This window comes from Nipponia nippon, unplaced genomic scaffold (assembly GCF_047370975.1).
Source record: "Nipponia nippon isolate SJK-2023a ecotype South Korea unplaced genomic scaffold, ASM4737097v1 scaffold_39, whole genome shotgun sequence".
Lineage (NCBI taxonomy): Eukaryota > Metazoa > Chordata > Aves > Pelecaniformes > Threskiornithidae > Nipponia > Nipponia nippon.
This window is the reverse complement of record NW_028262357.1, coordinates 1,673,354-1,685,663: the sequence shown is the minus strand read 5'-3', so window position 1 is coordinate 1,685,663 and position 12,310 is coordinate 1,673,354. Positions and strand designations below refer to the sequence as shown.

Genomic DNA, 12,310 nt, shown 5'->3' with positions numbered 1-12,310 from the left:
GAGCAATACCCTGCTGTAGCAATTTCAAGAAGTTGCTTAGTTTAACACTGTAAGAACCACGATCCCCGTTGAAATGGGAGAAGACAAGTACATTGCTAAGACCGAAATAAAGTGTTTAATAAACCCCCAAATACTGACATTCAGCAGACACTTTCTAGACCACCTTAGTTAACTTCCCACAGTCATCCCACTACACTGCACTGACCTCTCCTCTTTCCTGAGCTGACAGCACCTCTCCAGTAAGTATAACCAGGTCAAAACTGTGCAGCTTCCTCCCCAGAACAGTCTGTAAAAACCCAGCACATAACTAGAAAGGCCTCGTGACTGTAGATTGTCAAGTTTCCTACCATTTAAAGTATCATTTGCAAAATATGACTTTAAACATAGATTCTCATTTCAGGACGGATACGCCAAAGTATATTTTATTGACAGTCTCCAAACAGCCCGCTAGAAAGAAATGACAGTATTAAAAAAACCAAAACTGTAAAGCTTCTAGCTTGCATTCAGTGTAAAAACTTGGAGGTATAAACAGAAGCCTGCAGTAAAAATATTAAGTACATTTCTAATCCCACAGTGCAGAAAACCAGTAACAATGGTATTTACTCTACATTAGAAGTGCTCCCATGTTCAATTCCACATATATTTCTCTTCTATATAAACTTCTGGTAACTTATGTACAAACAAGATGTCCAACATCTGTTCTTTAATATAAATATGTAATCTGCACGACTGAAACATTACATCAGTTTGATCAAAGGTACAGAAAAATCCATTTAATATTTTTTTCTAAAGGCAGTGTTCAAAAAAACCAACCCTTGAACCCAGATGACCTTAGAATGATAGGTATTTCTTCACCATAAAAATGCACTGCTCATTCAACATGCGAAGTATAATTGCATACATGAGTCACTTGAGCTACTATAATAAAGTCTGAAGGGCATGTGCTGGACAGCCCATTCTAGCAAGTGCTAGCTGCAAGGTCGTATGTATCACAGAAGGAAGTGTAAGTACTAGTGTATTCATTTTAAATAAAATGCTACAAACTCAAGTGTTGTCCTCGCACTACTAAGACTTAAGGCAATCAAGAGTTGGGAAGCTTCAGTTTGGCATAGCTGCATTAAGCTCTCCCCTTTCCCCACTACTAAGTTTTAATACGTTAAAATAAATATATTTTTAGAGGGCTGCTGATAAATTTTTGCTATACATATTATACAACTCAGTGTAAAGTGACTGATCAGTAATGCAGTTTAATATCCCCAATTCCACTGAGCTGATACAACTTAAGCAACAGTTCCTCCACCACCTAAGATTTCCAGCATGGATTTCTAAATTGGTAAGAGAACAGAAAAAATACTGAATGTCTACCCTCTCAGCATAACTGATTTTATGATTTGCATCTATTCTTGCGGTATTCTAGAATTTGAGGGTTCAAAATAGATTCGACAGTCGAATAATATTCAACTTTACAAAGGATGATTATTTGCAGTAAAAATACTTTATATATAAACATACACACAGTAGATCAAAGTCAACAGGCATTTCTTTATGGCTTTTTTCACTGAGGTACTGTTATGACATCCAGCAACAGGATACGAGTGTTCATATGGTATGAACGCCACATTCATAAGCTGTACCACCAACTCATGACAAGTGGCAACAGACTGCAAATCCAGCTTCACTGCAGGATTACAGAAAAAAGAGTCTTCCCTTCTATGTGGAGGGTCTCAGTGCAAGCTACAGAAAGCCTCAAAGGCAACTGGCATAAATGGGGAAAAGTCAAAATTAAAGTCTCACTCTATTAAAAGGAGAAGAAAACACTCATGGCAAATTAGAATCTCACAGTCAGGCAATTTCTTACAATTAACAGCAAACATTTGGGACTTAATATTCCAAGGCAGCAAAGGCGTATAGCGTAGCAGCCACACAATAAGACTTGAAATGTGTAGTTAACCTCTTGCATCTGATCCTTAAGCTAAGTGCATGCACAGGCTTAGAGCAGCCAAGCTGCTACTGTAATACCACACAAGGTGAAGTGCTGCAAGCCAAAGATGAACAAAGATGAGGTTGAGAAGCACATGACGTCAGTTGATGCCACAGCAGACAAAAATCCCCTGGTGACCACAAGTTTATTCCTCAGCTGTAAAAAGCTTATTTGTGAGTGCACATTTAGTTGCACATTTCCCCGTTTATTTTACATGGGGGGGGTGGGAAATGCAGATGTGTTAAGTCCCTAGTCATAGTACTTCCAATCCTAGTATTCTTAGCATAAGGGGAAAAGGTTTTATGTTAAGATAGTGATTGTTGCTGTATATATTTAGTATTCCACATTTACAACAGAAAATAATGGTCTTTCATTGTTTGTTTTTCTTTTTCTAAACGAAGTGGCCATATGGCCACTCCAGCCTAGACTTCTGTTCTTACTACACCTATGCTAAAAATGTGTTTCTGCAATAAATACTGTTCGAGTGAAATGGAAGTTCAAAATGTGCTCAGTTAATCATGGCAACTAGTTCTTTCCAACCAAGTTTGTTTTTTTAACGCCACAAACCCATTAAACAGGCTGAAGATGCTTGAATGAGTTCCTTATATGAGGATACAGCACAACATTTAAAACTCGGAGCTTAGCCACATACAATTCATACTTTAATTCATATACACTTTATGACATATCATCACTTAGATCAACAAATTCGTCATCCCTTTTGACCAAGTCATCTTCATCTTCCAAGTCCTTCCAGGTGCTAGTTGGCAAAGCTGGTTTGATAGACTGTCTCTGAAGTAAAGCAAATGGAAACAAGGATGACAAACGGGCAGAATTTCTCAGCAGTGCGGCAGAATGTACATCTCCAGAAACAGCTTGACTATGTTCTTCATCCATTTTCACCTGCAAGCTTTGCACTTCCTCCATCAAGTCCAAAATCTTGGCAGCTGTGGCTATTGTACCACCACCATGAAGCTGGGCTTCAGGAATCCATCGTAAATACCGTTGTGCCCAAACTTTGATTTCAGGACCATCGATGCGAGGTAACAGAAGACCGTGATAGTCAACAGGTTTACTACGCCAGCTATCGTAAAATTCCCTGAAGCTATTAGGAGGTTCATCTGAAGAATTTATGAACTTGCCAATTCTTTTACCCAGAATGTTTTTAATTAAATGATCTGTTTCCTCCCTGAAAAATCCTCTCTTCGTGGAAGATTTTGTTTGCGTCAATGGCAAAGAAAGTTGCCGTTGATGCTTTAAGAGGGAAGAAAAGAAAAATACTGAGATAAATATCAATAGGACTTCAGAAAACATCTTAAGAGGAAGAAAAACGTAACTTGTATTCAGAAATACTTACAAGTAAAGTCACTTAAACACAGCCACCGATTTGCTATGTAGTCTAAAACCGTTACTCTTCAATGGCTAATACAGCAAATACTTCACACAGCATACTTAGTATTCCCAGATACCTTCCCTGCACTGTAACTACAGCAATGAAGTAACACTGAATAAAGCATTTTCCTTTGAAAAGAAGAATTCTCTGCATACATTCATGTATTACAGATTTCCACGTTTAGTTTAAGCTAGCCACACAAATCAAAGAGCACTTGACTTAGAAGTTTTTATCCAGCGGTTCCTCATTGCATCCCACTACGTAAGAGTTCTCCGATTAATGCTGTAGATCATACTGACAGTGTCTCACTTGAGAATGCTTTGTACAGAACAGAATTTAATCAACAGAGATATTACAATCAAAATAGGCTACCGCAAACAAACTTTTCTTACTGAATTTGTGCTACTTTCCAGTAATGAGGTGGTTCACCCATAATCCACCATACCCTAGACAGTTTTTTTTTGTTGGTGGTCTCCTTCCCCCTCCAAGTGCACGCACACACTCCAAGTACACTCAGACAAAATTAGGGAGGCAATTATAAACCTGCTGTGTATTTGTGTTAGGTACTCCATGAAACACCAAAATAAAACTCACTTCAAACATGTCAGTGCAACTCACCTGGATGTTAAGTCTCATGAGTTATCACTACACTTGCACAGTATGAAGAAAAAACCACCTAAGTTCACAGCTATGTACAGTAACTGTAAAACAGTGATTTATAACTGAAGTGGGTGCAAACTGTATTCTTAAGATCCAGGCGAGTGTGAGGTGCACATGCATTTTGTCAATTAAAAAACTTTGCACCAATACTTCCACTGTGAGTACATTTGAAGTATGAATTGTGCACAATATTTTTATCATTTAAAAATAGTTAAACAGCACATGTCTTACTTTGAATCGTGCAGTTTTCCGTTGACTTTTATCTGGTTTTGGCTTCTCTGCATAAAGCGGGTTGTTCAGGAAAGCCTGGGCCTTGGGGTCAAACTGCACAGACCAATCCCACACAGTAAGAAATTTGAAAGGGCCGCTTTGTGTCTTGAGGCTTTCACCACTCTGCCAAAACAAACAAGTCACAATTAATACTGCTAGAAAGGAGTTCTGACCACGTCAAGGTGAAATTAAGAAACTGGCTTTTCACAGAAGAGGCCACAGAGTTGCAACAACACTCATGATTTCTATGTCTTCAATGTCTGAACGTTATCAGATGCAAGTGAGTACAGACACAAAGGCTATCTATATATTATTCTCTGTAACTTCAGACAGCATCTCATTTCAACAGCACCAAGACTGCATTTCACAGTTGAAAATAAGGTTAAATAATCTAGGGAAAAAAAATAAAGCTTTGAAAATTGGGCAGGAGATAGACACTTGAATTCTTCAAACACAGGTGGCATGTTAGGATTGTGGAATAAACCTCTCCAAACTTCAAAAGTTAACTCCAGTCATGCAGTACTACCAGTTTAAATTTTATGATCAATGCTTTATTTATATGCAAGACAGTGATCTTCACTTCTTTTTTTTAGTCTCTGTGCAGCCTTGCAGACGATACTCCCATTGCTTTCATCTTCTTAGGATAGAGAAAAGCATGAACCAAATGTAGATCAACATTCAGGAAATGTTGATTTTGGAATACAACAGAATATACTATACACGAATTTTGTAGATAACTTACTCTGCAGGACAGCAGGGTATTCCTCCTAGGTTAAGGAGCTCAATTTTCATTGAAGAGCAATAAACATGAACCTATAGCCACACATTAGGAGTAATATATTCCTGAGTTATTTTCCTTTTGTCATCATAAACTCCTAAGCCCCGAACTTGACTCCTTACATCCAAAGTTGCACTCATTCACCTTTCAAGGCAGAACCCTTCAAATAAGTATGGAAAAACGTGCTGCTAGGGAATTACTTTTGAGTGTTCCTTGCTTGTTGGTCAAATCTGTTCTGCAACACATTACATCCACAAAATAACAAATCCTTACCGTATTAGTGTCTTTTTGATGTTGCGAGTTGAAGAAGAAAGTGCTAAAAATAGGCACATAGAGGCTGTCTGACAAGACAGTTAAGTAAGTTTCTGTGAACTCAAACGCTGGAGGATACTGTTGTACCAACTGCCAAACACAATTTAGCAGGAGCAGAAAAACGGGAGCCTAAGTAAAGAAAATATTGCATCAGTTTCAGAAAAAAATATGTTCCGCCATGCAGACTATTTATTTTATAATATTTAGTGCCTCAAAATACAAATCTTAAGGAAAGCAATCTGGTTTGCTACAGAACTGCTGCATATAACTTTGGCTGAACTCTGAAGAAGTATCATCTGAGCTACCCTACTTTTAATAGTAAGGAAATTAATAAAAAAAGATCATACCTCCTCTTTGTCACTTTTATGTAAGTGGTTACAACGATCCAAAAAGCCATGTCCTCCAATAACCCACTCCTTCTGAATAAGGCTTTGAAACCCTGACTTTGTTCTGCTGTATGAATCCATCATCACTTGAACGAGACTAGAGATTACACAGCACAGATCAGTAGCACTCTCTTCTACAAAAGAGAACAGAAACCACATTGTCTATTAAGCCATTCCTAAAACTTTGGGTAAGAAAGCAAAGTATTGCTAGCTCCACATACACAAAATTGTATTTGAAGATCAGAGAAGCACACAATTTCTTGAAAGTGTTATAGCATCAGAGAAGTTAATCCAATACTTCCCTTTGTAAAAACATAAGGTTTCTTGTACATATACTGGGATAATACTTTGACAATAAAACCTGCAAAAACCAAGCTTTTACTACTATAACTTTGATGCTTACGCTCTTCAGTCTCCCACAATGCACATACTGCCCCTCCTGCCCTATACCACCAGGCCAGCTATCTGCCCCCTTACCCTTCCTATCCTGCGTGCATCTTTTCACAAGGTGTGAAATTGCTTCATCACACAACATGCATTCTTCACTCTCCAGGTGCCTTCTAGAAACATCTCTTCCCATTGCTAGGTGTCTCAAATGGCAGTATGTGGAAAAAACCCAACTAAATTACTAATCAAAAAATAGCTTAATGGTTAACATTGAGTTTGGTTTTCCATGTGATTGCTTTACTCAATCTAGGAAAACAAACTGCCTAAGATGTGTACAATAAGCATATTCTTTCCTGTATTTTTAATAAAGAGATGACACCGTATTCACTGTGTATCTAGAACAAAAACATCCTTTTAGAAAGTTTTCATGCTCCTTGTTCCTTGTGAAGGTCTGTCTCCCCACCACCTCAAAGTAAAGCAAAAGGTCTAGGAGACCTTTCATAAAATAAGTTAGGAAAGAAGAATGCATAAACAAGAGGTAGCATGACTCTCCTGCCAATTTATCAGCAGCTTTCTCATTCACAACATATTTCTCTCAGCCTGGAACTATGCTTACCATGTTTTTTTAACTACAGGAAGCATCTCCAGGAGTGTGAAAGATTTAGGTCTCTGGTAGTTTGAGTACTCTATGAATTTTACCAGCCTCTACCATAATTATAAACTTACAGCCTAAGCTACATCTAAAGAAATTAAAAAGAAATTTTAAAAAATATATAGGATAAGCTCATTAAATTCTTACCTATAAGGAGAACATTTGTATGCTGTCTTTCCAGACACTCAGCAACTTCTATTGCTTTCTTCAAGACTCGCCTGTTGTGGTACAGGAAAAGATAATTGTAAAAACACTATGAAAATGTTCACTTAAGTTTCTTACATTAGTTTCCCCTAAAAGGGGTTAGATTGTCATACTACTGAGACTTGACTAGTCCTCCAAAACAACAAAAACCATGCTCAACTTACGTAAATGAAGAACTGTTTAGCCTCAAGAGTAAACTTTCAAGAGGTATCTTTATTTGGCCATTAGTCATGCATTTCCAGCCGTTATCTTTGTACATTTGTAATACAATACTTTATTCTGGATCAACAGCAGCCATCACACACACACTAAAGTATTACAACTGCTAAGAGCCAGATCTTTGTCCTGGAAAAGTCAACATCACCACACTTATGTTCTAACCTGCTACATACTACATTTCTCCCATAATCTGGTTTTAAGAGGCAGAGGGAAGGATCAGCAATTGGATCTTGTAAACATGCAGACAAAATTTATTCAGAGATTATCATTACACAGGGAAGTTTGAGTGGAATTAAAGATCACTGAAAACAAGATGTAACACTGCTGGTTTCTAAACCTAACTCTTCATAAAGTTGGTGATTTTCAGCAAAAGTTTGCACCCAAATTAGGATTCTTGCAAATGTTTAGGTCACCAATAGAAGCTGACAGTTTATTTTGTAAGTGTGGAGTTGTCAGATTTTTTGTTCTAGCATCTAGAATAGCTGAGAAGGCATTTCGACTAACAGCAAGAGCCAAGAACAGGCTGATCCAGGAAGCAACTGGATCCAAGTATGAAAATGACCAGTCTCAAAACAATGTAAGGATGGGAACTTGGGCTGGCATTTACTTTAAACTACTTGTAATCTTGGTTATGTCAATGCATTTCTCAACATATGATCTTCACTAGAACCCCTCATTCAACATACATTTAAATTCTGGATTAAGGAATGAATAACTATCAATATTTATTGATTGTTACTAAGACTACAAAGAACTGAAGCTGACTGCAGAAGACTGCAGAAGCACTTCATGGTAACAAGCTGATCACAGAGTAAACTGGCAGACAATAGAGCTAGCACAAAGTAACACTGAAAACAAATAAAAACCCTCAACATTCCACTGTAACAAGCCTTAAGTTAGCCAACACCATTCCAACACTTACTGTGGACTGCTGAGAGAAGAAAAAAGAACTTGAGGAACAATCAGGAGAGGAAGGGGACAAAACTGAGAACAACTGTCATTTTATAAATCTTTGGTGGGCTAACATCTTGAATACTGCAGTTCATCCCGTCCTAAAGGATATTACAGAAGTAGAGAGTACAGAGAAGAATGGCAAGGCTAGTCAGAGACACGGAATAGGTTTCATGCAAGAAACAAATAGGATTGTTCAGTGTGGAAAGAAGGTGACTAAGTGCAGGAGGGAAATTACTGGATCTACAGTTTTAATAGGTTTGCTGGAAGAGCTGTAATTGGAATGATCTGCTGCTTCTCACATCCTTTAATGTGGGAGGCTTAACACAGGCCTGCACTGTAAAAATACTGTCTCAAGTTGTAGAAATAAGATATATAAATGGGACCATAAGTCTGTCTTAATTTTCTATCCTACTGGAGGTGACGAATGTTGTCATATTTCAAGAAACTAGCTTGAAAACCCACTACAAATGCGTTTAACAACAATTTGAAACCCAGAAAGTTACAGATATAGCAAACCTGATTATCTCCAGCCAGTTAGTGCTCTCCAGTAATGAAAACCATTTCACATCAGTTGCCCAGAAGTCTGTACTGTTATCTGCAAAAAAACAAAACCAAAAATTGGTTCATTCACATAGATGTAGCGCTAATTAACAGCCATCCATTGTATTACTCTTCGGTTATGAACTGTTATAAAACAATGAATGATAAGGAGTCAGTAAATCCTAATCACTGTTAAAGCCAACAGGCTATAACTAAATGAGGAAGTGAAGTAGTCCTACAAACCAGTAAAGTTTTACAGCACCATAGGCTTTTAGAAATAAGTATGTTGTAGGTTCATAGCAACCAAGCCAAGTAAATAAATCTGTTGACAAAATGAGAAAGGAAGAGAAGTTTAATCAGAGGAGATGGTTCTTTCAAGTTCCAGTTGCTTTGACTCTAAAGCGTGATCCATATGAAGCTTAACATAAGGAGGCTGGATTTTGAAAGTCATTACCATTAGAGCCAGAAACATGAATGAGTTTTAGAAGGGGGTTACACAAATTTATGGCATGTAAGACTACCTGAAAAAGATTTTAAACAATTTTCACTGCAACTGAAGAGGCATTAAAATACATCAAAAAGGCAATAGCTAAGATAAACCAGAAGACCAAGTACAATACTACAAAGTCATTAAACTCATGAATTTCACTAGAATTTTTGTGGCTGGTTAAATGCAACCCAAATCTCTATTGCTTTCATTTCTATCAAAGCCAGTATTCAGAAACTGGAAAGCTCTCGCAAGCTCATATGGTCAATTAAAACCAGAATAGATTACTGTTCATGCATAAGACACAAACCTTGAAGCCCAAAGTCTACGACAGTTCTATTATTGAGAAACAACTGAGATACACCACACTTCCCTCCTTCCCTAATCTCCCTGCTGATAGCTTCAGTTCTGCATGTTCGTATAACTTCTTTTCACCTCCCAAAGTCTCTCGATATGCTTCCAATGTTTACTTTCAACACATAGTCACTTCTGTCTTGTTTTCGGCAGCTTGCATCTGTGATCCTCAAGTGCACAGGCATCTATTTATTTCATTCCTGTAGCTGTTCTGCCTCCATGCCTGCTTGTGCCCCTCATTCTGTTCATTACACATTTAATAAAAAAAAAAAACCTAGAAACTAGTTCTCCACAAAATAAGCATTAGAATGCATCTTCAAAGCTCCCTAATCAGTTCTGTTCACACTAGATGTAGTTTTCTCGAATCTTTTCTGATTAACATCTTCAAATTCACTTCAACCTTTAAGTATGATACCCTTTAAAGTACATACAATACAGTAGTTCAAGTAAGACACCCTTTACTCCCCAGTTCACCCTTTTTCCATCCGAGCTTTAGAATATTCCTTTGCACCCAAATCTCATGTTCCGTTTAGCCTGTCATCACTATTTGAAAAACCTCTGTCCATTCTTAATCAAGGCAAAATTATAGTACCAATTTCTAGTCCTTCAAAACCACCCAAAACCCATGATACCAAGGAAAAGGGATTTCTGTCTTTTTTCCTATAGAAATAACAGCCTTTCATCTAAAGTGATAACATTTATATTCCATACTGAAGTTTTCTTAGTTCTCTTACATTATGGACAGTACAGAAGAGTTTTACTCCAAAAAGTTGAGTAGCCACATTAAGTGTGGCTAGCTGTTTGTTTTGTTCAGTCGTGCTCTACCACAATTAGACTCAACCACCTGTACGCAGGCCTCTACACACAATTGCTTGGTCTGGCAGCTCTCCCCCAGCCAAAGCAATCTCCAAGTCAAAACAGGAACTTCTTTTTAAAGGCACAACAAAACACTTGCAGCTTGTTTTACCCCTTAATCAAGGTATTTTGCTTAATAACATCACAATAGAGAGCAAGCTTTCCCTTTCTCCCTAACTTCTAGGACAATGAAGAAATACTCCACTAGGATTTGAGGACTGAAGTGTTCAAAGCCTCATCTAAGGTATGTGGGGAAATGGCATACAATGAGACTTGTGAGCAGTCTAGCAAAACCAGCATCTGCCTTTGCAACATTTCAAATAAGAGTAACAATTTAAGAGGATACAAGTTTTCCCCATCAAAATCCTCTTTCAAGCAGCTGCCTACTATTGTGGTTTCTGCTTTGTTTAATGAGGATTTTTATAACTGAAACTTCAGTTTGGGCATGTGTTCAGGAAATTTAAGTTACACTGGAAGTTACCTAAATCAAATTAACTAGGCACATGTAGAACAAAAAGAATGGTTAGTGTGTTCAGGCTTTGAAAAATAGTAGTAAGGAAGTCATTTCCTGTAAGATCTTAATACTTCTGCAAGAAGTTACCTGAATGGTTTTCTCAGACTGCCAGTGCATAGTGCTATATTCAGTGAGCTATAGTCTAAAAGCTTATTTAAAAAGCTGTAAGACAAAAATATTTACTGGAATGCAGTTTTAACATATTCCCTTTTGCTTCAAGTAATAGAAGGCAATGATACAATTACACCACTGAAATATGCAATATTTCCTGAGAGATGTTAAATGACTTAAATTCAAGCTCTGGCCTTTTTACTATAGGAGGGTAAGTTACCAGAAACTACATAAAAATATAGGTAATTGTTTTTACGTCCTAACATTCACTGTGGATTTGACAGTGTATTCTGGAGAAAATCCTCAATGTGAAACTCTGCCAAGTATCTCTTAGACTCTTCAGAGCATCACTGAAATCTTTACTACATACTTACCAGAAACCATTCATACTAATTTGCAATCAACATCAACTTAACAGCTAAATTCTATTTGTAAAACAAACAGGACTTGGATACTGTCTGTAGGCTACACTGCAAATATACAGTTCCTCAGTGAGGATCAGTTCAGTTATGTCTAACATCAACATGAACTGCCCCAGTGTTCAGCATGCCATCAGACAGAGGTTATTGCAACATCTACCCTCATCATCTTGTAGAAGACCCACTGTCCAAAATGGCCCAATGGCACACTGCACAGCTGCAAGGTGGTGAGGAGCTTTTTTCATGCCAAGCAGTAAGGTCAAAGTACTGTTTCATGACCGCAAAATAGTTAAGAGTCCCAGAAAAATTCTGAAAGCCTGGATTATACTTTCACATGGCTCCCTTTTTTACTCCTTTCAAGTGGACTTAATATTTACAGTAGTCATGTTTAGCCCTACAGCCAGAATGACAGAATTTTAAGCATGCTCACGCTTCATAAGTTTTGAGATGTGACTAGTTTGTAACAAAAGCTAGGGCAAAAATTGATTAGCATTTAGACTAAACTCTTGACATAGCACAAAGGCTTAAAAGGTTAACAGTTAACATTCAACTTCTATGGACCACAGAAGATGACTGAAAAATCTCTCCCATAAATCTGAATCCAACTAACATTTAAACTCCATAGTCACTCTCTTTAAAAGTAATTTTCAGATATGGTGACTGCTTAGCAAGAGGTAGTAAGTTTAAGAACTACAAATCTCCATTAACATGTCAGTCATAAGCACAGTCTTCAGTTAAATATTTAAAAATCTGCTTTTAATCACTGTCAAAAGCAAGACACCAATCAAGACAAGGCTTGCACTCATGAGACATAAAACAGCATTGCTATGCTTT

The 12,310-nt window shown here is 37.5% G+C and overlaps 1 protein-coding gene across 1 annotated transcript in view; it reads right to left on the bottom strand.

Moving 5' to 3' along the window:
- Positions 1 to 388: 388 nt before the first annotated feature.
- The window catches only part of MTMR12 (myotubularin related protein 12), a 34,139-nt gene continuing 22,217 nt past the window's right edge, over positions 389 to 12,310 (bottom strand). Inside the window, exons 11-16 of the mRNA XM_087773303.1 lie at positions 8,713 to 8,791; positions 6,967 to 7,037; positions 5,742 to 5,914; positions 5,356 to 5,523; positions 4,266 to 4,427; positions 389 to 3,235 (exon numbers count right to left, since the gene is read on the bottom strand). Of these exons, the coding sequence (XP_087629429.1) occupies positions 2,660 to 3,235; positions 4,266 to 4,427; positions 5,356 to 5,523; positions 5,742 to 5,914; positions 6,967 to 7,037; positions 8,713 to 8,791 (1,229 nt within the window). The 3' untranslated portion in view covers positions 389 to 2,659. The remainder of the gene's footprint in view (positions 3,236 to 4,265; positions 4,428 to 5,355; positions 5,524 to 5,741; positions 5,915 to 6,966; positions 7,038 to 8,712; positions 8,792 to 12,310) is intronic.